Below are 25,400 nucleotides of genomic sequence, written 5' to 3'. Positions count from 1 at the left end.
ATTTAAATGTTCTTTCATATGCATTTTCATTATTAAACCCTAAATCCTCGTTTACTTTTGGTAAAAAATTCAGGAAATCTTGAGTAAAGAAGTAAAAATGAAGTGTGTGTTAAAATGTTTTACTACCTTGTCATTTTCAAGAGTTAACTGTTAAAATACATGTTATTTGGGGTGCATGGTGTTAAAATAGATATCACTAAAACAGATATTATTGTATCACGTATAGTACCTATAGCTTCACTTACATATTTGTAGAATATTACAATGTTTTTGTAAATGTATGTTTTTGAGAATGCAGCATCAATGTTTTCACAACTCAGACTTCAGAGTGAAATGACAACAATTAATTCATTTTACAGAGAGGGATGCAACCTTTCATCATCTTTGCACCTCCCATACTGGACACACACACACACACACACACACACACACACACACACACACACCTCCCTGGGTGGTCCCCAAAGCATCTGACTAATAACTGTTGAGATGTTCTGACCTTCTGTCTATTTGCTGTTCTGAAGTTCGTCCTCAGTGCAGGTCAACAGGTGAGCTTCTTAACTCCTCATCTGTTTATTTGTTATTGTTGTTATTGTTATTATTATTATTATTGCTGTTGTTGTTGTTGTTGTTGTTGTCAGCATTACTATTATTATTTTGAGTTTTAGTAGTAGTAGTATTACTATCGTTAATATTATTGGAATCAGTGTTATTGTTAATTACACTGCCATATAACAATATTTGTTGTTACATGACACATATAGCAAGGAATATATCACACACATATAATTCATTCTGTTATTATTTATTCATCCATGTAGTCGACAACACACTCCATGAATGAAAATAATTTAAATAACTTCTTTGGACAGTCAATAAAATATGGATGCTATAGTCTATAGGTGTCTTCTTTGTTAGCACATGATTAATAGTTAAATGTTTCAACAACGACAAAGACATACCAAAGATACAACGTTTGCCCTGCATGTGGTATTTAAAAAGATAACATCTAATAGCAAGAGAAAGACACAGATTCCAAGAATTGCCTTATCTGCTGACCGCAGGAGATTGTGAGGGAAATGATATAGCCGGCCTTTGTTTGCAAAATAAATTACACATAGAGGTCCTCGTCGTCAAATTATAATCTGGATTCATAAATATGTTTGTCATCACTTGGTTCTTATTAATACATCCAACATTAATTTCGTCCTCTGAGCAGGGAAATATAAGTAGATGCATCCCTACTGTGTTTAAAAGAGGGTTGTTTGATATCAGCTTCAACTGATTACGTCAGTACTTGAGCGCCTGCAGAGTTAAGATAAGCAGCAGCAACCTGCCGCACCCTGGAGGAGGCGCCGACTGCTCTCTGTAGCTGAACTGAGCCACTGCATACAATGCAGATGAATGTTTCAGTTTTTAAATATATGGGATTTTAAAATTCAGTCATCCTCATTTTACATTGTGATCAACTGACTATAAAAAGGGATGACATTTGAGCTTTGAGCAACAATTTCTTCAGGCAAACGTAAAAAAATAACACTTTTTAATATGCCCTGGCTGCAATAAAATTCATACTCTTTACAGATTTAATGCATACGCCTTGGAGGTTTTGTGGAATTAAATGAATTTCCTGTCTTCTGTCCTAACTCAGAGTAAGAACAGCAACAGTAGAATGGCTGCTTTCCTTCATCACTGCCCCTTCCTAAAGTCGGCGCCTCAGCCAGCTTTGAGGAGAACCGGAGCCGCCTTGCTGTCTCTGGCCGATCAATGCCCCATCATCGTTCGCCAGATCAGTGTGAGCGGCACAGCCTCTCTGGAGGCCAAGCTGAGCGTCTCACCCAGCAAACAGAGGAGTCCTCAACTTCCCACAGTGGACCAAAGGAGGCTGTTTGCTCAGAGGGCTACGCAGGTGGCGGTGTCTGTATCGAAGGGCTGCCCCTTTGTCTCTTCTCAGATTGGGGTGGTCCGAGCCAACCCCGAAATGCAGGAGGACGTCCAAGAAGGTAAGAAGAATTACACATAGTGAACATACTAGACAAAATAGGAGCATCTCACACTAACAGTCCTCCACTCCTCTTGCACAGGCTTGATGACTTCTCTGTTGAAGGGTTTAAAGGATTCAATCCTCCCAACATCAGCTAACAGTGTCCCCCAGCTCCTCAAAGACAACATGGGTGGGTTTTACAGTTGAAATGAGTTCAAACCCTCTAATGTAATACGATGCAGCAAAGTAACACATGTATCTTTAGCTTAGATATTCATTCAATCACAACTATCACCTTTGCAGTTGGCCCCAGCTACGACTATGACCGCTTCTTTGTTGAGAAGATTTCTGAGAAAAAGGATGATCACACATACAGAGTCTTCAAGACCGTGAACAGGAGCGCTGAGGTCTTCCCCTTTGCTGAGGATTACTCCGTCGCTGGCCGGGAAGGCTCCCAGGTGTCTGTCTGGTGCAGCAATGATTATCTAGGAATGAGTCGGCACCCTCGGGTGCTCGGCGCCATCAGGTAAAAAGAGACAGGAAAAGGTTGTTGGTTTGTACGTCTTCTGGAGAAAGTAGGAACGCTCATTTGGAAGTCTTTCAGGTGTCTGACGGCATTTCCTTCCAAAGCTGTCATATAGTGGAGATGAAGCCTTTTAATGAAGAAGCCTAATAATTAACTGTTGCAACAGGTGTCATCATTGTGTCTTATCCTGTACTGAATTGTGTCTTTTCCTTTACTGTTTGCTATTGTTATATGTTTGTTGTGTCTGTCAAGGGACTATAGATGCAAATTAGCTGTAGCTACAATCTGGTACAGTGCATCAAATGGTGACATTTATGTTTTAACTGTACATGGTCCCTTTTAAATAAAGATAAAAGTCCTGAATGTTGTCACCTACGTCTCATTTGATTCTAAAGCTCTGGCGAAAAAACAAACCATTGATCCATTTGCATTGAGATGGTACGCGTCATATATTCTCACTGTCTTTCTAAATACAAGACCCTTTTTATGCATGGTTCTAGATCATGCGAGCTGAATGTGTTATCATTTCGTTCTGGATGTTGTCAGAGATGCTGTGGACAGGCACGGTGCAGGAGCCGGTGGGACCAGGAACATCTCCGGCACCAGTAACTTCCACGTGGCTCTGGAGAACGAGCTCGCCCAGCTACACCAGAAAGACGCAGCTCTGGCCTTCTCCTCCTGCTTCGTGGCGAATGACTCCACCCTCTTCACTTTGGCTAAGATGCTGCCAGGTGAATACTGACCTCTGACCCATATTTCTCGTTTCATACATTACAGAGAGTGATACTATCTGAGGGTTGATAATGTTGAGAGGGAAGTCGTCTCCCCTGGTCTCACTGTGTGTTCACTGTGGCACACAGGATGCGAGATATACTCTGATGCAGGAAACCATGCATCGATGATTCAGGGCATCAGGAACAGCCGAGCCAAGCGTTTCATCTTCCGCCACAATGACAGCCGACACCTGGAGGAACTGCTGCAACGCTCAGACCCCAAGACACCTAAAATAGTGGCATTCGAGACTGTGCACTCAATGGACGGTGGGTATTATGAAATGTTAATATAGAGTCATAGAGGAGATTATTTTCTATTTCATGTATTTACTTATTTATATAGTGTGGGGGGGGGGGGGGGGGTAACTCTACTTAAATGTGTCCTTTCTATGCAGAAATAATTTTTATATAATTCAATTTTATCAAGAGTCCAGAGATATACATTGGTATATTTATTAACTCTGACTGATCTGAGTAATATCAGTATAATATCAATATACAGTTGTTTGAAAAAGAAAAAGAAATATAAATGTGTCTTTTTAATCTTGGTGGCTGTGTGGTTAGGAAAATCTCCAGCTCACAGTTAAGCTGAAATATATTTGTAGTTTTAATAATGAAATGCTCTAAGATAAAAAATATTTTAAAAAATCTCAATAATTGTGTTTTAAGTACCATTTATGAGAAGAAATGCCACTTGCCCATTTTTTGTTCTGCATATATATTAGAAATTAAGAATAATCACCATATGCAACATTCGTATTACATAGCTAATTTCGAGAGAGCGCCAGGTTTATTTATTTGAGTATTTTTATTTCTACAACCTACAATTATTCAGCCTACATTATTTGTTAGTCGTCCCCCCCCCACCCCCCCAGCTCTATTTCTCTGTGTGATATTACACCGCTGACAGCTCCATAAAGCACAAAATGGAATTATGCTGAATGGAGGACAAGGACAATCTTATATTGCACAGCTCTAACTATAACACTGCATTCTCTGTGGTTTACAGGTGCAATATGTCCTCTGGAAGAGCTGTGTGATATCGCTCATCACCATGGAGCTCTGACGTTTGTGGATGAAGTTCACGCCGTGGGCCTGTACGGAGCCCATGGAGCTGGAGTGGGAGAGAGGGACAACATTATGCACAAGATTGACATTGTTTCTGGGACCTTAGGTTAGTACCTGTTGAAGAACTTCTCCCTTTGACATTGTTATACAAGTAAGCCCACTGTTCTGTTTCATCTGTATTTTGTTTTTTGAAACGGGTGATGAAAAACAGTATGAGACTCTGAAAGGGCAAGGCAAACGGCTTCAACTGTCTGAGATTAAATGTCTCTTTTATTTGCCGAACTCCCATTTTGCCCTAACTGACACAAGCCTGGTCCTGCTCTGGCATTGGTACGTGAGGGCAGGAAAGGTGTGAGCTCTCATCGGAACAAGCAGAGCTTTTATCAGCTGGGGACCAGATCTACTCCCTCTCTGGTCGTGCAGATAAAACCATATTCACGGAGTCGGGGCGGGGTGTAGCTTTCTGACTACTGGAGGGTTTGAGGTCTCAATGATGTACTTATTTGACACTGAAACAACAATCAATTATTTATCAATTCATCATATCATTTATCTATACAAAACTATTATATTTGAGACTTATAGGTATAACAGTGGAAGTATTTTCTCATTATCAATAGAGTATGTTGATAACATGTGCCATGCTTACTATTACATTACATGTCATTTAGCTGACGACTAATGACAAATAATGTCATGTTTTATGTCAGAGAAGGTATTCATTGGATTCTTTATTTTAGTAAAAGTAGCAATACCACATTGTAAAAATACATAATCACAGTTAATTTGCATTGAATTAACCCCATTGAAGCCTCATTAATAAATATATATTTAAAGTAAAAGTAAATATAATGCAGACTGGTGATTTTCCAACTGTTGTATTGTTGAATAGGTTATATAACTGGATTATTGTTGTTATTATTATTAATAGAAAAGTAATTTTTTTAACAACTGTATACTGTTGGGTAGTTTTATCTGCAACAATGCATATTCCAGCTGTCAAGTAAATGCATGGAGTACAATGTGTCCCCTCTGAAAAGTGTGGGAAAAGTAAAAGCAGAAATAGTCAAGTTAAGTATGTTATATTGTTACTTATGTAACTGCATCTCCCATTACTGATTATTCCCTCACCTCACTTGGTCTGTTCAAGGCAAAGCCTTTGGCTGTGTTGGAGGCTACATCGCCAGCAGCACCGCCCTGGTTGACACGGTGCGCTCCTTCGCAGCTGGCTTCATCTTCACCACTGCTCTACCCCCAATGGTCCTGGCTGGAGCTCTGGAGTCGGTCCGGGTCCTGAAGAGCCCCGAGGGGCAGGTGCTCCGCAGATCTCACCAGAGGAACGTCAAACACATGAGGCAGCTGTTGATGGATAAGGGCCTACCTGTGGTCAACAGTCCCAGCCACATCATCCCCATACGGGTAGGAAGGTTTAGCAGTAATGCTGCCTCACTCCACCAGCTCCTCCTTTTCTGTTAGTTGTTAAAGTATCTTTAAGTCCAGAGAAATATTGACAATGCAGTGTTTCTCATAATTGTCACAGAGAATGGTATTATTATAGGAACGCATGTTACATAATTTGGGAATAACTCTTAAAACAGCATTCCTGTGTATCTACCTAAAGGCTGTAGGCATAACAGTACAACACAGAACATATGGAGACCAGAGTGTGTCGCTGAAAGTAGACTTTTTCAGTGTTGAATTGTATTCCAATGTATAATCTTTAAGACGCAATTAGAAGCCATTGAAATAAATACATTTGCGTTTAAATTATGCAAACTTCATTATTTTTTGTGATACCATGTTTTTGTGATTCAATTAAAAGTCATTTAGGACAATCAGGTTTGTAATGCATCATTTAAATGCATATTTAATTAATCAATTTGTAATTTCCTTTTTCAAGTGCATGATATGATTTTAAAGAAACATAAAAATTCTATAATCCAGTGGCATACCCTTGAAACCATCGGCCCAGTTAATCCCAGTAATGGCTTTGATTTGTATATGTATGACCTGATTGTGTTTAATAAAAAGCATGCACTAAACGCCTCACATGAACCATTTTTTAGGTAGGCAACGCTGAGCTGAACACTAAGGTGTGCGACACCCTGCTGGAGAAGCACAGCATCTATGTTCAGGCCATCAACTACCCCACGGTGCCTCGGGGTGAGGAGCTGCTGAGGCTGGCTCCGTCTCCTCATCACAACCCCGCCATGATGGAGTACTTTGTGGGTGAGTGTGGGGATTCTTCCCGAAATTAGGTCAGAGTCGTTCTAGTAAATGCGCAATCAAGTTAAGCAAGTTATTTATATTTGTCATTAATGAGTCTCTTTGTTTTCTAAGCATATAAGTCTGTTGGCATCCACTTGTCACCATATACATCAACGCAGTAAAAATGTCAATACTCGGTGGAGATCTTTAAATGGTTTTCCCTTGGTAGCTAAACTAAACACTATAACCTTGGTGTGTGCTTGCTATAATTAGCAGAGATCAAATTCTAAAGCAGCAAAGTAAAAGATAAATAAATATTGGCATTCGATTGTTCGTTCTCATGAGTGTCTACGTTTCATTTACAGAGAGACTGGTGGAGGTGTGGCAGGAGGCGGGACTCCTGCTCAACAGGCCGGCCACAGCTTCCTGCAACTTCTGTGATCGCCCGCTGCATTTCGACCTCATGAGTGAGTGGGAGAAATCCTACTTCGGCAACATGGAACCACAATACATCACTGTGTTGGCATAATATCAAAGCACTTCAAAGCTTCTCAACACAAGTTACACGTACATGCATACTCTATTCAGCATATTATAGAGTCCCTCTTCAGACGAGTACTGATTTTGTTCTTGTGTTTACGCATGCTTGAATGTAAGTGGAATAGACTTTATTTCTGTTTTCCTGTATTTATGTGTTCTAAATTGTGTTTTCTGTCATGGATATGATTAAAGAAAAGTGTGCCTTCACCATTTCAAAAGCATAAAACCTGCACATGAGCCACTTTCTTATATATCTTATTTAGGTGTGATTGTTTGAATTAAACTATATTTGATTTGACATTCCATGTATTGATCATCACAATCCCGCTTTGTTTACATTACCAAAATAATAAAATGACTGATGTTTCATTTATAAAATGTATGAAGTGCCAAAGTTAAACTTGTTTTTAAAATATGGATGAATACAATGTTAAATAAATCTGTGGTGTTGAATACCTTTCACATTCACCTCCCATATCTAATATAGTGATTTGCTGTAATTCTAAAGATATCAATGAATACCATAACAAACACTGTTGTTAATGCTACAAACTTCCAAGGAACCATCAAATGTGTTATAACATTGTAGAAGATTTCTCATCAGTTAGATTGTGGCTTCATTGAGTGAGCTCAGCTGAAGCTCCTCACTTCTCACTACCAACACTAGTTGACATTGCAGGGACTGGCCACTTCTCGTTTGACCTTTGACCTCAGTCTGCGGAGCTCTGTGTTCTCATTGTCCACAATGAGGCCACACTCAATCATTTTCCAGGCTCTATTGAGCTGCTGCTCCCCATAGTGCTGCAGCGCCCCCCGCAGGAAGCACTCAGCCAGACGCACCCTCCCCAGACCAGCCTCCACACACTGCATGGCCTGGTTCCGGTGGAGCTCCAAGGCCCGACTGAAGTCCTCCAAAGCTGCTCTTTCTCTGGAACAGAGCACCAGGCTGCAACCTCGTCGACACAGGTCCTCTGCCCAGACTTGAGAATCATCCGAGCAGCTGGAGTCAGGTCCATTGTGTTTCTGGATAACTCTGTCCAGGTCAACTATGGCTCGCTCGTGTAGGCCCAGCTGAGCGAGGCAGGCAGCCCGCTGGCGAAGATACTGGAGTCTGTGATTTCCCACAGCTTTTACTGCCACATTCAGAAGTGTGAGGGCCTGTTCCCACTGGCCACCTGATGACACACTGCTGGCCTCCTTTGCTGCAGCCTGTTATAATATAGAAGCCGAGCACTTCATATGCAATTTATAGATAACTAAATAATTTTGCTAGATTGGGGAAAGATGCTGTTGCCCTGTCTGGTACATTTTTTAAACTGATCTATTGATGCTCTCCATCATCATACATTATTCATACCCTTCCATCTTTCTTGACCTTAGTGTCCATTTCAAGCATATGAAATATCCATTAGGATACATTCAGAGAGAACATACAAAATTGTGGGAGGTGCCCCTGCAGTTTCAGAGAGTTTTGTATTGATTTCGATTTTTGGTCTGCACTGTATTAAATCATTACATATGTTGAGTACATAAGAATGTTATCAGGTAAAAACATCAGACAGAAGAGATTAAAGCAAAAATGCATGCATTGGAAATAAGAAATGATTCTAAGAAAAGATGCCAGGAGCTTCACATCACAGAATCACAGAGGAGCTCAGTTTAGTGTGAAAATATTTTTTGCAACACTCAACTATATTGTTAGATCTATAACTAGCACATGACTCTGGCAATGCCGCTCCTTCTAAACTGAATCTAGGATTCCTGCGTGTCGGCTTACCTGTGCCATGCGTTTTCGCTGATTGACTGGGATCAGGGTGAGCAGGAAGACCAGACTTGATGAATCTTTTTCAGTCAGTTTGCTAAGCCTGCGAGCTGCGCTGCGGTACTTCTGCTGCCAGGCCTCCACCACACCCACCCTCGCCTGGGCCAAAGCATCTCTTGGCTCCTGGCCAAACACCTGGCACAGATGAGCGCCTGCTGCCTTGACTTCACCTGCAGCAGATGAACCATAAAATCAGGAGTGAAGATTACTGTAAACAAGGGGCACTAGGTTCAGTGGTTCTCTTTATCAAAGTGGAAACACTACTCCGTTTAAACTAGTATCTCTATCCAGTGACATCAAGGATCCCATTGCGAAATTCAGCAGCAAGTTTGGCAAAGTTCCCATTTCACCTTTGGCTATAAGTGTGTCCACATAGAGGAGATGCCATCTGGGGTCTCTGCAGTCAGTCCTCATCAGAGCTCCACCAATTATAAAAGCCTCTTTGAGCTGCTCTTCATGGCAGGGGACAGCTTTAGTGAGCACGACGTCCGACAGATTGGTCCGACAGAACTGATGCAGCCAATCACAGACCAGCGTCCGTGCTTTGTCCTTGAGTGACAGGATGTCTTTGGTGACTATGTCAATGTCTATCTGAAGTGCTGCCAGGATATCATGAGTGCATTCCTGAGGGGAAGAAGCAGTTTTAATGTTATATTTACATACATTAACATAAATATTGCCTACAGCTGTCTTATCAGCCAACATGTACATATGTTTGAAAAGAAAAGGGCACTCTGGAGATCCCATTTGCCCAAATTAATCCTGTTGTTAGGTTTGCTGACTTCTCTGTCGACATGAAATGATACATCGTTTGCCTCTTTTTCCTGCCCATGTTGGTCAACAATGCGATACTGGCAGATTATAGATGTCACTATATATAGACATTTCACTGCAAGTTGCATCCACTAATGCGTAAAGCTGTCTAATGCAGCTTGAAGTCTAGAGAAGGCCGCAGAAAAGAAATGAAATGTTTAAAATACTGGACAAGCTCTGAGCTACTGTATGTGTTCTCAAGAGTACCTTTTGTTGGTTCAGCAAGAGATAAGTGAAGCTTCTTCCACAGAGAGCCTGGATGTGTTTTGGGTCCTCCTTCAGAATTGCACTGAAATCAAAGATGGCTGTCTTTCGTTGGCCCAGCAGGGCATAACACCTCGCTCTCTCCAGCAAAGACTCTGCTGCCTCGCCACCTTGAAAAACAACATTCAGAGCATGAACATTTTCAATTTCTCCTTGCATATTCCCAAATAACAAATAACTGATCCAAATGCATGGAGTATACAGTATATGGTAACAGTTACAATTGCTTCTCCTAGTTGAATAATTGCCAAGCTGCCTGTTTTGTGTTCAGCGTTTTGAAAGTTGTGTGCCTGTGCTGAACTGAAGCCAAACATAGAAACAACGCCTCTGTTTTGTGCCAGCCCTTCTCTTTATCCCACTAATCCTATCTTGATTAAAGTATTACCCACTATTTATCAACAATAACAAACATCAATATCTCATCAATCAAATTATAATCACCAGAGGCGATGATAGCGATGGAGAGATATGCCACCGCTTCCCTGAGGTCGCTCTCCTCCCGCGTGCCCTCCAGGATTCGTTGTGCAGCCGAGTGGCAGTGGCCCTGCAGCAGAACCCGGTCCTTCTGTTGAGCCACGGCCAACAGGGGGCGCAAGCAGCTGGTCTCGCCGCACTGAATGAGCTTTTTCAGCAGCTGCAGAGACAGATATGAAATCTTAATCTCTTTCACTGTAAAATATGTAAATGTATTAAGCTACCTGACCTGACACACTGTGTTGTAACTATCACTTCTGAATAATGAAACAATTGTAGTTTTCAGTTCAATTCAACTAATCATTTAAGGCTGAGACCACTCTTATACTATTAATGTGTAACAGCTACTGCAATAGCTGTTACACATCTGTCTATTATGTAGTTACAACGTGTTGAAACATTTCTTAGCTGTTAAATAAAATGTATTTTTGGCTGACATAGTAAACCAGGCCTATCCAATTTACCGTACATAAAATGTCATTTTAATTTGATTTAAGTCTATGTCAAAGAAAATTCAGTCAAAGCTCTGTAAGCTCTATAGGTGAGAGCTCCGTAAACTATCTGAGAGTAATTGTAGGTAGTAAACCAATGTTTGCTCTATTTGAATGTCAAAGTACAAATGTATTAATGATAAAGACTGAATCAATGTATGTATATTTCTAGTGCTGAACATGCTGGTGATTCTACAGCTGACTAGACTGCTTTAATATTTCTCATGTCTGCAGATCAGCGCAGTAGTTCATCATGATGCAGTTCTACTATAAGTGTGTCCTGTGGTCGGTTTGGTGGCACCAGGTTTGACAAAGGCTACATTTACTCGTGTACAAATTATGAGTGGTTGTAAATGAGTCCTTGGGGTTTCTTATTTCTTGAATGTAAGAGTAGAACAAATGAGAATGACATAAACAATAAGAAAAAGTAAAAAGATAATGTCACAATGGATAAAGGTGTCTGCTGTATGTGCAGCAATTACAGTGAGGATCGTGAAATCACTGATTGAAACATTTGCCAAATCTTCACATGGCATCAATCACAAAACTGTTAATATTCACAGTGAATAATATTTAATTTCTAATGTTCCTAATTCGGCAGGAACAAACCCTGTATCCCCCTTGCAAAAACATGTTGGTGCCTCTGCTCCTCACTTTGAGGGCCGCCGTCCCAAACCTACTTACCTGATTGGTGTCATAAAGAAAGCCTCTGTGCAGCTGCAGCAGGGCGAGTCGAGCCAGGATGGGTGCCCGAGGACCGGTAGGCCCAATGGAAAGAAGTAGCCGGTACGCTTCCTCCACCCGGCCAAGCTGGTACAAGGCATCTGCTGCAAGGATCTGAGACCCATCAGTACCCGGCTGGAGCTCCATCAGCAGCACAGCCAGAGACTGGACACCAGCAGCAGTGCTAATGCACGGAACAGGAAGAAAATGCATTTTATTGAGAAAACATGAACAAGGATTGGCAGAGATCACGCCTGAAATATGAACAGAAAATTGCATCGCTAATTTCACATTTTTGATAGGTTAGGCCTTTTTCACAGCACACATTTTAAGTATGACAGGAAAAGCACAGGTATTCATAACATGAAGGATGGCTCAGTTCTAAGTCTGCAAGTAGCCGTGACAGTGTTGAAATTCAGCCATCATTCATTTTGTTATTTACAGCAGTGCTTTTTCTACTGTGACATGTCAAACTGTCTTTTGAGTAAACTGCTGGGATACCAACATCATACCCTGATCTGTCCTTGTCTCTCTTTGCTGGGGCCTGCGGCTGATCCCTCAGCTGGGGCTGTTGGGAGTCTTCACTGGAACTGGACTTGGATTTGTGTCCACCCGTCCCCTCAAGCATGACTCGTCCCTGCTCCAGCAATACAGTAAACAGCAGCCCCCGGTAGTTCCATGGCACCAAGCAGCGCACCGTCAGTGCTGTTTCTTGCGGGAGCAGCATGCTGGCTGTCACAAAGTCCAGAGCTGTGAGGTAGTTTAACCTGCCCATCATGCGCAGGAGCCCCCTGCCACAGAGTGCCCGCACACAGCTGGACGGGTGGGGGGTATTGTGTTCAATCACAGCCTTGAAGTCTTCTAATGCCCCCTTGTCATCATCTGAGAGAAGGCGTGCATATCCACGAAGAACCTGCACCGTGTTTTGATAGCTCTGCTGACCTTGGGCAGCAGCTAGCTGGCTACAGATAGAGAGGGCCTCTTTGTGTTCCCCTCTGAGGAGAAGACAGTCGGCCAGTCGTACCCGCAGCTCTCTACCTCCTCCATCAGGCTCTAAATAGCACAGAGTCCGTAACTGAGTGATCACAGGGTCCAGGAGCTCAACTCCTTCAGTGGATCGCAGGTCTGTGCGGATGAGTACCCTTTCTCTGTAACCAGACAGGCCCCGCTCTGCCTGCTGACGGAGATGGTTGCGAGCAGCCACCCCTGTGCCATGATCTGTGAATAGCTTTTGAAAATAAGTTTGGGCAGTGGCCGGATGCATCTCAAATGCCTCCCCCAGATCCTCGCAAGCCTCAGCAGTCCGTCCACCTGCCGACACGCAGGCAGCTGCTCGACTGGTCAAGAGTCTCGCTCTCCTCTCAGGAGTGTCTTGGAATAACTTGTCTGCACTACTCTCTGATGTTTTATGACCATGACTATGAGATAAAAGAGCAGAGTACACATCTGCACTGTCCCAAAAGCTGCCTGTCAAAAACAAAAATGCTGCATGAAGTTCCTGCACTTCTGTATTGCCAGGTGAGATAGCCAACAAAAACCCAATAATTGTCGCAGAAGTCTCTACATCTAACTTCTCCTTCTCCTGTGTTGTCACTGCAAACTCACTGTCAGATATTATTGAGGGATGTATGAGCAGTAATTGATCTGTAAAGGCCTTCACTATTTTGAGTCGGTGCTGAGCTTGTCTGCTGTTCACCAGAGTGATGGTTTCAGATTTGTTACTCTGGTAAGCTTTGAGGTAAAGCTTCAGCCCTTTGATGCTGTGAGGCTCTGAGAACAAGCAGGCCAGGGCACGAGTTATCTCCAACACAACGTGAGTCACATCTGGTGGATGAGGGTTTCGCATCCCCTCAAGCAGAGAAGTGCAGCGAGCAAAAATCTCCTCGCAGCCGTGCCCGCCACTCTGAAGGAGGGACTCCATCTTGAAAATGGTGGCTGACAGATTGTTGGGGCAGAGCGTGGAGAGAAACACAGCTGCAAGACCTTTATTAAGACCCTCTGCGGGGTGGTTCTCCTCATGACTGTCAAGCCAACCTTCTAAAGTTGAGATCACACCACCCAGACCTGACTTCAATTTCCGCATGTGGATAACGGTGGAGGCCGTGTGAGTCCTGAAGGCAGACAAATAGAGAACGGTAGCTCTCCCCAGCTCTCCAACCACAAGGAGCTTGTCTCCATCCTCACACAGCTCTGAAACATGGACTCCAGGTCGAACCAGAGCAGTCATGATCAGGCAGCAGGCCCTCCCTGTCCGTGTGTCTCTCCTCACCTGTTCACGTTGCTGACAACTTTGATGTCACCTGACGGTTAAAAAAAACAGGAAATGAGGATGAAAGTTACAGAATTGTTGACTTGATATAGCAGGAAACTCACAGGTGTTACTAACAGCACTAACAATGGCTCTGTTCTATTCAAGTGTCCCAGTAAACCAGGACAATGTGACAGTGTGAACCTAAAACTGAAGCAGCTATATGGAATTCAGCCTTTATAAAAACTGGAATTGAGTATTCCAGCATATCTAAACAGTTTACATGCAGTTGCATGTGAAAACATTATTAAAGCAAAAGATGTAATGCACTAATATGGCATTACAAATAATATAGGTTGAAAAAAACCGTGGTTCAAATGAATACAATGCATGCCTGCTTTTAATACAATGATTATTTTTGCATCAATAATCCTCTTGTGTCAATGTGAAGTCTTTATCGAGCCCATGATTCACATTCCTGCTCACTTGGCTCACAGTCGACCCGAGCGAACCCAAACCAAGTCGTGTTCTCCTCCTGAGGTTCCAGGACAGACAGACAGCCCTCATGTGTAACTCAATAGCTGGCGGCCCAGAGTCGCCAGGGCAACACGGTGAGTCCACGCGGACAACAAAAGCTGCTGAAAAGTTGTTGTTGTTGTTGTTGTTGTTGTTGTTTTTTCCCCAAGCGTGTGGCAGGTGGAAAGACAACAGAGAGAGAGAGACAAGAAACAACAAACTCACCGAAACTCGCTTCACATCATGGTAAACTCTCCCAATGAGCGCGAGCTGTTGTTCTCGTGAGCGCGCGTCCGGTTGCCAATGGAAACTACTAACGCTCGTGCTCACAGGAAGCCCCCCATGTACCCTCTCGTTGTTTCAACAGCTTTCAAGTCGACAATAAGAAAAATCATTTTAATGTATAGAAGTTAGTGCTTCTAGGAACGTCAAAAGTGTGAAACAGCTTTAAAAGTGAGAAATAAATGTAGTTTAGATAAATACCTCCAGAAAGGTGTTCATTATTTCCCCTCCGACATTTTCACAAAGCGGCATAACATGTCAAAATGTGTCAATTGAAACTTCTCTTCTATACCTACTTGGCAGCATATCAATACGTATTCGTGGGATACTATGAAAAAAAGCCTGTGAATGTCAGAACTTCAGATGCTGTGGTTGTGTCTGACATACTACCAATGTGGAAAACGTGCCTCTGTATGGGATCTATATGCTTTTATATCCAAAGAATATGGACAATATAGGGCAGCTATTCTTTGAGCTGAAGCAGAATTTGCAATTCATGAGGTCGAATGCACCTAAAGAATAAAAGCTCCTCAAGCACCATGCCTTCATTGTCTTGCTATGGAGATGTGCTCAACTGCACACCAGCTGCTGCTGTTCAAACACTCAGGCAACACTCCCACCTTGTGGACAACATTTTTATTCTTTACGAGGGCACTGAGCATATTACCACATATTAATACCATGTGGGTAACATTCTTCACCCTGACAGTTTCAGTATCATAGACCACTCAATGAGCTTTGTATGCAAATATACACAATTTAAATCAATAAAAAATATTATATCGATGATAAAATAAACATACATTTGTCACAAGGCCCAAACCCACAAACCACAGACCTAGATTCATATTGAAACTTAATTTACTGGAAAATCATTGACTTTCAGGAACTGAATTGACACACAGAAACTCTGTGAGATACCCCAGCCCCACAACAGGAAACCATCAGTTTAGATGGAATACGTGTGGTGAGGAAAAACCCAGCCTTCAGCACCTTGACAACATTTATTTGCAGGAAACTGAAAATCTGACGTCCTGTGGGGATTTCAGTATTCTTCCCTTACTAGGGTGCGCAAGGAGAATGAGCAGTTGAAGAGTTGACATTCAACATTCATTCTCAAAGGAGACGAGGTTGTGCTACTTAAACATCATAGATGTACACACAAATGTTCACACAGTTTAAATACTCAAACTGAAGAGGAGTCTTGAATTTGACTCAATGCTATAAAATACGCACCAATCTCTGGAGGTATGAAAAAATCTTCTTTAGAATTCAAAGTATCTTCCGTATCACCACTTACTTCTTACCACATACACAATCACAACAAGCTCAACCCAATAAGCAATCAAGAAGGGAACAGTATACACTTATCTGGAGTGCATTTGATTATACAAATACCAAAAGATGTAGGAAAAGCGGTGTGGCAGCGGGGTGTGGTTAGGCTCAGCTGCAGAGTGGCTGGAGGGGGGGGTTCAAGGAACGGTGCCGGGACAGGTCTAATCAACCTCAGCTGGGGTGAGGGTTAATCGGCCCCAGCTGGGGTTAATCAGTGTGTGTGTGTGCGTGTGTGTGTGTGTGTGTGTGTGTCTGTCTTCCCTCAAAAGGAGCAGTAGCGACGGGGAAGAGGAGCACGGCAAGAGCTTGCAGATACAGCTGTGTGTGTGCGTTGCTTCCTCTGTATACTGTCCGAGACTCACGGGATAACGTGGGAAACGTTACAAGCGGAAATACCACATTAGGATCTCCACAGTGCTCCGCTCTTAGCTTGATTATAATATACATCTGCACTACTCAGTATGAGTCATGTGTACCATGTAGAAGCTATAGTTTGAAATGTCCTTTACTGGGACTGGCGTCCACGGTTGAAGCACTGATGCACTGGTGCAGCCTCAGGTGTCGTGCAAGGCCCCATTGAAAGCATGCTCTGTGACTGCTGCCGGCTGTGAAACCTTGCTTCAGTTCAGGCCTGCAAACTGCAGCTTCTCCAGGCTTTCCTGCAGCAGCTGGGCACAGCCGGATAAATCCATGTAGTGCAAGGCCGAGAAGACATCGTTCAGGGTGGCGGAGGAACACTGGCTCCACAGCCTCAGCATCTGGTACTGCCTCTCCATGGAGCCCAGACCCAAACCGGCCTCCAGCTCCACCCGCTCCAGCTGCTGATCCGTCACCGAGAGCAGACGCAAGAACTCCTTCCACCTCCGCAGGGGCACCTCCTTGATGATCGCATAGAGGACGATGGCCGGCCAGTGATCCAATTGAACGTGCTGTCTGGTGGCTGGAAGAAGAGAATCAAAGACAATAGGAGGACACTGAATACTACGCCGTGGAAAAAGGTCAGCTGCGAGAGCATCGTGATGTCTGTTTTTTGGGCGACTGTAAACCCAGATCGAAACTAAACTAAAAAGGTCATCAAGATACAGACGCTGTATAGAGGCATTTGAGTGGACCATGTGAGGGGATTAGCCCTGCACTGCACTCATTATGAAAAGGTATTCTAACATCTAATGCCAGAGCTTGATTTAGCTTATTCCCCTGTGCCATAGAGCTCCACACTGTTGCACTGGCTTACATGTGATGTTTGTTGTCGTTGGCCTATTCATTATGTGTAGTTCCACCTGTTTGAGAAGTGTTTGCCAAAAACAGCAGAATGCAGAAATTCCTGAGCCTTCTTAAAAAAAAAGGTTACTTATATGAGCATTTCTTTATATGTACCTCTTTTGTAATAACTAATAGGCTTGGATCTGAGTGCTAAAGAAAAACTAGGAAAGTCAGATGGTATTGAGAGACGGACTAACACACGTTCACAGTAAGGAAATACAGAATTATGAGTTTTGGGGAGAAAAATCAACACTGAATCACACACACGGAAAAACAAGTCAAGTCACTCAACACCATAATACAGAACAGCACAGTGCACAGCACAGACAACAACACTTAGTAGTCAGTGACTTGGATGCAGGTTTGTTATAATGTGTCCAGCTATACTGTCTGTGACAGAAAAAGAAAAGCAGACAACCACCACGTCCATTTTATAAAAGGAAAGAGAGAAAGAAATCCTCACCACAAAACTAATAGCCCTACAAACAGAGGCGATTTCAGCTCAACCACAAATGCCAGACACAATACCATGAAATCATGAATAACAGGAAATGCAGTGTAAGTTATTCCGAAAAGTAGACTATTTTCAGATGTTTACCTGGTTTACCAACATTGTCCTGTATCAGGCAATTACAATGTCACAACTCAAATTATTAAGAGTGAAGCATTGATCTGCCGTACGTTGCTTCAGATAAAGGAAACTAATAAAATCCCAAATGCTGAGAATGAGCAAAGTTAAAAGTTAAAAGTTAAAAGAAAGCATGGGGAAATCTATGTGGCTTCATCAACCTTCCACACTTCTATTAATAAAAATACTATCTGAACATGTGTGGATGTTGATGATTGATGATTAAAACACGATGTTCAAGGATGCAAAAAACGGCCAAGTGTCACACACTCACTATCTGATTCGCCATTTCCTCTCATGTTGAATAGCTGACTGAAAAATACAAAGTGAGGGCGTCCTGTTTCCCGGTTTCTACTCTCACACAGTGGGCCAAGGCTGATCAATGATAAACAAGCAGCGATAAAAGGGCACAAAGTAAGAACACCGCAGCATTTTTCATCACACGGTGGTTTGGCATGAGTGACACGATGACAACAAATAAGAGGCAACTGGAACTTTACCTTGAACGAAACCGGCTAGAAATCCCAGCATCAACGTTAGAGCAGCAGTATTTGTATTTGAATCATCAATACTCTCAAACCATCACCTGTAAAGGAGTTAGTGTCTTGCTCAAGGACACTTCACTTCAGGAGAGTGGATGCACAAAGACATTTAAATGTATCATTCCCTTAAACAATCGTATCTGATCTCAATGTTTCTGACATTGTAAGTCATTTTGTCGACATAAATAAATCCATGGCTTTGCTCCCAGTTTTTGTTAATGGCACAGCTTGTCTATGACTTCTTTATAATCTATATAAATGGGCTCTCAGATATAAGGGAAAATATAATAGTGCAGGTCCATGCAGTGCCACATATTTCTAAGATATTGCAATATTTTGGATTGATTGTATTTGATAACAAATAGCTGCAATCCATTGTTAGTCCTCCGAGCCTATTTTAACAAGCTATTATTTCACTTAATTCAAGTTTTATACTACAAGGAAAGGCAGTGTGAGTCGATCAGCACCTTTCAACAACAAGGGAATGGCATTCAGGATTAAGTCTAAATCCTGCTGAGACATTAGTCTTCAAATTATTTAGATATTCTTCAGGTGATAATAACCACCTTTTCTTATTGTGGATGATAAAATGTACGCCTGAGTCCGTGACAACACAATATTTCTGGGATGGTTTGTAGTCTTAAACGTTAGCGACTGAAGCTGAAGACACACCTTTACTTGTTCTTCGGGTCCAAGGAGAATAGTTTTAGTATCTTGCTTAAATTACTGAAAGGTTGAATAGGGTTATTGAGTGCATGTATGGAACCAAAATGATATCATTATATAAATCTGTGTGTTGTCTGCATGATTACAGTAAGAAGCCAGAGAATGGAGCCGTGGGTAACTGTCCACTTTTCAAACTGTCTGTGTTTCGATGGCTGTAATTCAAGAACTTAACAACTTCTGACTGTTAATACTCCTTAAGTACAGGAGAAGGGCTGGAGATCTGATGTCATGCAGTAATACTTTTGAAAACGCCCTTCAGTAGAATATGAAGGCAGCATGAGGATGATTTTAGATTTTCCTCTGCAACAATGATGTAAAATATCCCAAAGTATTGAAAGATTGTCCAACCAAGTCTTTCACAGGCTCTGCATTGAGCATCCAATACTTAATCTTACCTTTGTGTTCAGCGTCTTGATGACTGACGTGGGCTAGATGTTCTGGCATGGCTGGACCCTGACTGAGAGTCATCATGGGAGTATTCTCAGATATGTATAATGTCTTGAAAGGACAGAAAAGAAAAAGGAAGTCAAAATCTTTGTTGCAACCGCATCTCTAAAATGTTAATGTTAATATTTCTGAAACACTAAAACAGCTTTAGTTCAATTTAACTTCAAAATGTGATCAACATTCGCTTGTTGACCTTTTGTGATTTTTTTCTCTCACAAAGCCTTCTGGCTGTCCACCTACACTACTGCTACAATCTGGATCTCAATCAGATCACACAATGCATAAATGAGCACAAACCAGCGTGTTGGGGCTGCTGTCTTGATGACTGCTTTGTTCTGTTTGGAGGAAAGCAGATATGATCAGTCAGCTTCCTGCTTGAATGTGCTCAGTTGAGAAAGCACATGTATTAAAAACAACACTCTCATTTTTGGTTTAACAATGAAAATACCTTCTGTGGCAATATAGAGGATATATTAATGTGTGTGTGCATCTGCTGCATAACTATAAACAAGTGTTTGTTCCCTGTGTGTGAATCTCTCCAGTGGATGACTACCAAACCCCCCATCACCAGTATGGAGCTATTCTTCCATTGCTGTCTGCAGTGGAAAAAGTACTTAGATACTTTACTTAAGCACAAGTAACAATACCACAAAGTAAAAACACTCCACTATGAGAAAAGGCCCTGCATGTGAGTACTTAAAGCTAAATGTAAAGTATCAAAAGCACTAATGTATAGGCATAATGGCTGATGATGGTGTATTTGACTATCATCAAAGATTGCGACATGTGTAAGAAGCATTTTAATGTTCATCCTTTGAGAAGTTAAATATATAAGTCATATTTACAAGCTGATCATACACGTTTTTTTCATTTCAAATATTGAGATGCATTCCAACAGTGGTTACCGCTGAAGTCGGGGCCCTCGAGAGGCGGCTCCAGGTGTTTGTTCACACTCCAGCAGAGACACCTGTCTGGATATCTGAACTGGCTCCTGGCGAACAGCAGCAGGAGCCAAAGGAATAACAGAAGTGTCACCAGAACCACCACGAGAACCTGCCAGGACATTTCATTCACTGATGTGGACACACAGAAACACTGACATCATTCTACCACCCAGCAATTCTTAGCATTCTCAACGCTTACCACACATGGTGCAGCAAAAGCTGAACCGATCAGGTTCTGTTAAACTTACTACAATATCCACAGCTAATGTGAGTATAAAGGAGGTTTGGGCATATGGGTCACAAAGCTACGAAACCGTGGACCAATGAGTCATTCTGTCATGTCACTTGTTAAAGTACAGCACATAGTTAGCAATAACAGTTACGTGGAACTGGCTTCACAGAAGGATTTGGCGAGTTGTTTGAAGCTGTGGTTCTCGTAGATGCAGTTGAAGATGAATTTGTAGAAGGTGGAAATGAGGTTCCTGGACATCTCGTCTTGCATTCCACACACCTGGAAAAAAGAGGAGAGACTATTATAAACAACAGAGGAATCTGACAACACATTTATCCAGCAATAAATGATTTTCTTTACAGTCTTTAGAGTCTTAAAACAATAGTCAGGAGCCCATATGAACATCACAACTTTATACTTGCTGTATTTGTTTTTATACAGGACATTAAAACCTCCCCTCTTGATGTGATTCCAATGTAAGTGATAGGTATAGTATTTGTTCTGAAAATACATTCCAAGGTTTAGCTGATGCTTTAACAGTCAAATTAAGTAGATATCTTAAAAAGTAGTAAGTCATTTTTATACAAGACGTCCTGTTTGTGTTTGCCTGGAGAGTGTCTCCCTGCTGATCTGTAGAGGAGGGATAGCAGTTACAAAAGAGGGACATTTGAGGAGTGTGGATTTTGTCCCTTTTTGCTTACGTTAAAAGTCAGCATGCCCCCTGACCTTAATTATGCTATGCTTGATTTGGCAACGGAGATACACATTAGATCAAGACTAAAAGGAAGTACAAAAAACAAGTTGTCGTAAGTCTTAGATTTGTGTACTCAATTTGTGCACACATTTTGAATAATATAAACAGCACAAAGCAAATCTACTCCCATACTAAAATGATAGAGGAGGCCTCTCAAAAGAAATTGTAAAAAAATAGAATGAAAAATATACTGAATTTACTTTTCTTTTTACTTTTTTTGAATTGTGCCAGAAAATGTACACCAAATACATACATCATAAAACTATTCACAAAAAGAAGCAATTATGATTCTAATTAAAGTATTACTCAGAAAGAAATATTGCAAATGTTCTGTTTTCTGCCTGGCGTTGGTTGAAGGTGTGTGTGCACTCTGCACTTTGAACAACATGTCACTTTTAGACAGCTATCATAATGTAAGATTACCTTTGGCAGGGCTGGCACTTCCTTCTGTAGTCAAGAATATTATACAACTCTGAAAAAAATTAAATTGTGAGAGTTCAAAGAATGATATGTTTCCTTTTGAGGGTATATTATATTGATTAAACCAGAGTATTATTCACTATGTCAGCCGTGTATGCCCATCCAGCACTAACTCCTTTCGACATCACTTACTTTCACACTTTTCACACGTGCATTCCCGACAATCACGCGAGTCGTGAGAAAACATTTTCTTGAGGTAGAATCCCTCCATACAGTCACATACCACATTACTGTTAAGGGTGCAGGACTTTATTGTCTTCTCATTATCTGGGGGTGAAAAATCAAAACACAGTGTTTCTGTCTCAATACACAACATTTTACACCCAGTGCTGACAAGGTGGCCACAGCGTTACATGCTGCACAATACAATCAGAGACCCTTAACCTGTTCGAGTTAACCTGCAGTTAAAATGGGAATGCCACTCAGTGTATGAATACAAACGTTGCCTTCATAGAACAATTTCACTAATCTCAGATATATGGCCTCAACCTGCTACTTTACACTACGTTTTAATTTAGCAAACATAAAATGTTGCTTGGATCCCAAAAAGTGAATATCATTATGAAAAGAGTTGAACGTTAGCTGCAACAAAAAACATCATATTTTCATTTAAGTAAACAGAAACATTTGACACAAGCTGACGGCATGTGTCTCTAGCGCCGTATTTGAAGAAGATACTTACGAGCACATGTGCTGCACCTCTCGCATTTTGTGTAAGAGTGTTCTATTGTTGTGAATGTGTTATTTTTGCATTCTTCACATCTGTACTTTGCGACTGGGTCATCACATCCACCAACTTTATAAAAGCCTTGAAAACAGTGGGAAAAGGGGAAAGGGAATGAGTTCATATGTGGTTAATCCAGTAAAACCGTAATAGACCAATGCATACCATACCGGCGCTTGTTAACCTACCAGGCGGGCACAGTATATAACATGAATTCCACTTTTGATCCACAACCTCACTGGTACTCTGTCCAGTGGAAAGGAAGGCAAGTATCAGCACCTAAAACAAAAGACGAGGTTTCAAGTATGTGTAGATAAGAAGATGCTCACAAATCAAGAATCAAGTGACACATTCCCACTACAGCTGCCATACAAAAGGACAGCTGTCGCAGAAACATGGCTCGATCCGACTCGTCAGATCACTGCAGTCATGGTGTCTATTGTGTTATTATTTACATGCACCTAAGATATCAAACTGCTCTTCAAGTTGTCCAACTGTTCTGTGGGGCCTTAGGAGGCTGAGATCAATGTTACTTTTTCTCACCTGCATCTATCGGAAGAAGTTGGACAAGAGTATGCTCAACGCTGTGTGCAAAAACATGACCTTCTCTAAAGAGGTCCACCGGTCACACCTCCCTTACCCACTGAGGGAGGCAGGGAACACTGATGATCTACAATAGGATGCTTGAGACGATTGCAATGAATCATAAACCGGCCTCAAATCTTAAGAGCTCCAAAGACAACAAGGTTGTTGGTAAAAAGGCTTTTGCTCAGAGGCAGCTGACAGGGTTGTGAGATTGTTGTTCAGTAATCACCATTTTTACAGAGTTATGCCATTGTGAAACAGGCCCTTATGTTTTATGGTCACGGACGCAGCAATATATGTCCATTTTACAGCTGAAGCGATTAGTCAATTAATCGATTAGTCAAGCAACCAAATATGAATGATAATTGCAAAAAGTCTGTGGATTGAGTTGCTCAAAGGTGACTGTTCTGTTTGTCTTGAATATGTTTGGGTTTCGGACTGCTGATCAAACAAAGCAAGACATCTGAAGATCTGTTGATATTCTACAGACCAAATGATTAATCAAACAATATTGTAGATAATCCCAGTAATCAAGCACATTTATTACATTATTAAATGTGTCGCTTTTTGCTGCTGCGGAGCTGCAAGACCTTGACGGAGAGCCGCACCAACTAACAGCAATACCGACACAACAGCTACAGCCATGATGAGTGATGATCTAAAATAGACTCAAAGAAGCTCAATCAACCCTGAAGCAGCGTCAAAGAGGATCCAAATAAAACATCTGATTTGATTTACTCACCAAAACAAAATCCATGGTGAAAGAGTAGACTGTGAGGAATGTAACAATCAGCTTTATATGAGTGTTAGTTTCATTTGAAAAACAAAAAGTCAGACGATCACAAAATAGTCACCAGGTGAGGACGCCACTGAAATCACCCAAAGAATGAGTGATGCTGACTATCTGTAGATTTCCTCTTGAGTTGGGTCCAATAAAGTGTTAAAGGAAGCCTGTGTGCTCTGACAGCTATGTGTGTCAGAGCTGTCAGTTCTTTGAAATCTTCAGAGAAGTGGTGCGAAAAACAGGAAACAGTGAGATCGCGTAACCCCTCCGGTGGCAATGTCAATGAGATCCTCAGCCTGATTGTTTAATTCCACTGCGCCGCTGACATATAACAATGCATACGTACATGAGAATAATTCATGGCCCAGATACAATGTTTGGATGTAGGTGGTGGTGTGTGTGAGTGTGTGTGTGTGTGTGTGTGTGTGTGTGTGTGTGTGTGTGTGTGTGTGTGTGTGTGTGTGTGTGTGTGTGTGTGTGTGTGTGTGTGTGTGAAATACAAATTTAGATGAGATTGTAGGCAGGTGTCGGCGAGAGGATCAATCAGTACAGAAAACTGAATCCCTGTTCAGATTAATTTAAATATATATCAAATCAAACATGAAAGTCTAATTGACTGTGGAAAAGCTTTCAAACACACATTAAAATGAGAGGATACCCAATATACTGCAGTAAACCTCCACTGGGTGAATTCAAAGGAACAATATCAGTCTCTGCCTATATTAGTGTACTTATACCTTATATTAGTGTACTTATACCTTATACATAAGTAATACATTTCATTACATGTCATTTAGCTGACGCTTTTATCCAAAGCGACTTACATTAGTGCATTAAACCATGAGTCCAAACTCAGAACAACAAGAATCAAGCAAGTACAATTTCTTCAATAACGTTAAACTACAGAGTACTATCCGTATGTGCCATTTAAGTGCTACTAAAGTGCGAAGTGAACGAGGTGGGGTGTGAGGTTAGACCATGTCCTGGATGTAGACCGGACCCGATCTGTTCGCAGCACGGTACGCAAGTACCAATGTTTTGAAGCGGATGCTTCAAAATGCTCTAATATAAACAATAATGTATATATATATATATATATATATATATATATATATATATATATTAAGCTACATTAATTATTTACTTCCCTATAAATTATAGAAATTAGGATTTCAACCGGCTTTATGGCTTGAAGTCCCATTTTGGGGGGGGGGATTTAGATCC

General features: G+C 41.6%; 3 protein-coding genes across 3 annotated transcripts; 1 reads left to right on the top strand and 2 right to left on the bottom strand.

The window, feature by feature from the left end:
* The first annotated feature begins 414 nt into the window (after positions 1-414).
* alas2 (aminolevulinate, delta-, synthase 2) lies at positions 415-7,556 on the top strand. Its single transcript, XM_034536893.1, has 10 exons — positions 415-548; positions 1,652-2,003; positions 2,085-2,174; positions 2,288-2,510; positions 3,057-3,241; positions 3,371-3,550; positions 4,293-4,457; positions 5,502-5,770; positions 6,418-6,580; positions 6,925-7,556. The coding sequence occupies exons 2-10, from the start codon at positions 1,673-1,675 to the stop codon at positions 7,086-7,088; spliced, it is 1,770 nt and encodes a 589-aa protein (XP_034392784.1). The 5' UTR covers positions 415-548; positions 1,652-1,672; the 3' UTR covers positions 7,089-7,556.
* Positions 7,557-7,719: 163 nt separating this feature from the next.
* On the bottom strand, positions 7,720-13,913 carry ttc34 (tetratricopeptide repeat domain 34). Its single transcript, XM_034537633.1, has 8 exons — positions 13,258-13,913; positions 12,199-13,104; positions 11,648-11,870; positions 10,440-10,632; positions 9,942-10,108; positions 9,272-9,545; positions 8,877-9,091; positions 7,720-8,308 (listed from the first exon to the last, which is right to left on the bottom strand). The coding sequence occupies exons 1-8, from the start codon at positions 13,911-13,913 to the stop codon at positions 7,763-7,765; spliced, it is 3,180 nt and encodes a 1,059-aa protein (XP_034393524.1). The 3' UTR covers positions 7,720-7,762.
* A 1,450-nt stretch (positions 13,914-15,363) lies between these two features.
* Positions 15,364-24,386, bottom strand: si:ch211-112c15.8 (tumor necrosis factor receptor superfamily member 25). Its single transcript, XM_034538108.1, is given in 12 exon segments — positions 15,364-16,661; positions 16,663-16,700; positions 16,703-17,007; positions 19,622-19,724; positions 19,971-20,008; positions 20,579-20,746; positions 21,001-21,128; positions 22,027-22,075; positions 22,216-22,350; positions 22,766-22,891; positions 22,996-23,086; positions 24,135-24,386. Coding segments are annotated over 12 exon segments (1,236 nt in total). The 5' UTR covers positions 24,150-24,386; the 3' UTR covers positions 15,364-16,621.
* Between the last annotated feature and the right edge of the window lie 1,014 nt (positions 24,387-25,400).

The sequence above is a fragment of the Cyclopterus lumpus genome, chromosome 7 (genome assembly GCF_009769545.1).
Source record: "Cyclopterus lumpus isolate fCycLum1 chromosome 7, fCycLum1.pri, whole genome shotgun sequence".
Lineage (NCBI taxonomy): Eukaryota > Metazoa > Chordata > Actinopteri > Perciformes > Cyclopteridae > Cyclopterus > Cyclopterus lumpus.
This window is presented reverse-complemented; position numbering and strand designations above follow the sequence as displayed.

Excerpts from the sequence above, each read along its gene's own strand:
- alas2 (XM_034536893.1), top strand. The coding sequence starts at position 1,673 with ATGGCTGCTTTCCTTCATCACTGCCCCTTCCTAAAGTCGGCGCCTCAG. Across the intron at positions 2,511-3,056 it reads CGGGTGCTCGGCGCCATCAG|AGATGCTGTGGACAGGCACG; the intron begins GTAAAAAGAGAC and ends GGATGTTGTCAG. Across the intron at positions 4,458-5,501 it reads CATTGTTTCTGGGACCTTAG|GCAAAGCCTTTGGCTGTGTT; the intron begins GTTAGTACCTGT and ends GGTCTGTTCAAG.
- ttc34 (XM_034537633.1), bottom strand. The coding sequence starts at position 13,913 with ATGACTGCTCTGGTTCGACCTGGAGTCCATGTTTCAGAGCTGTGTGAG. Across the intron at positions 13,105-13,257 it reads ACAACACAGGAGAAGGAGAA|TCATGGTCATAAAACATCAG; the intron begins GTTAGATGTAGA and ends TTTATCTCATAG. Across the intron at positions 10,633-11,647 it reads TTCTTTATGACACCAATCAG|CTGCTGAAAAAGCTCATTCA; the intron begins GTAAGTAGGTTT and ends CTGTCTCTGCAG.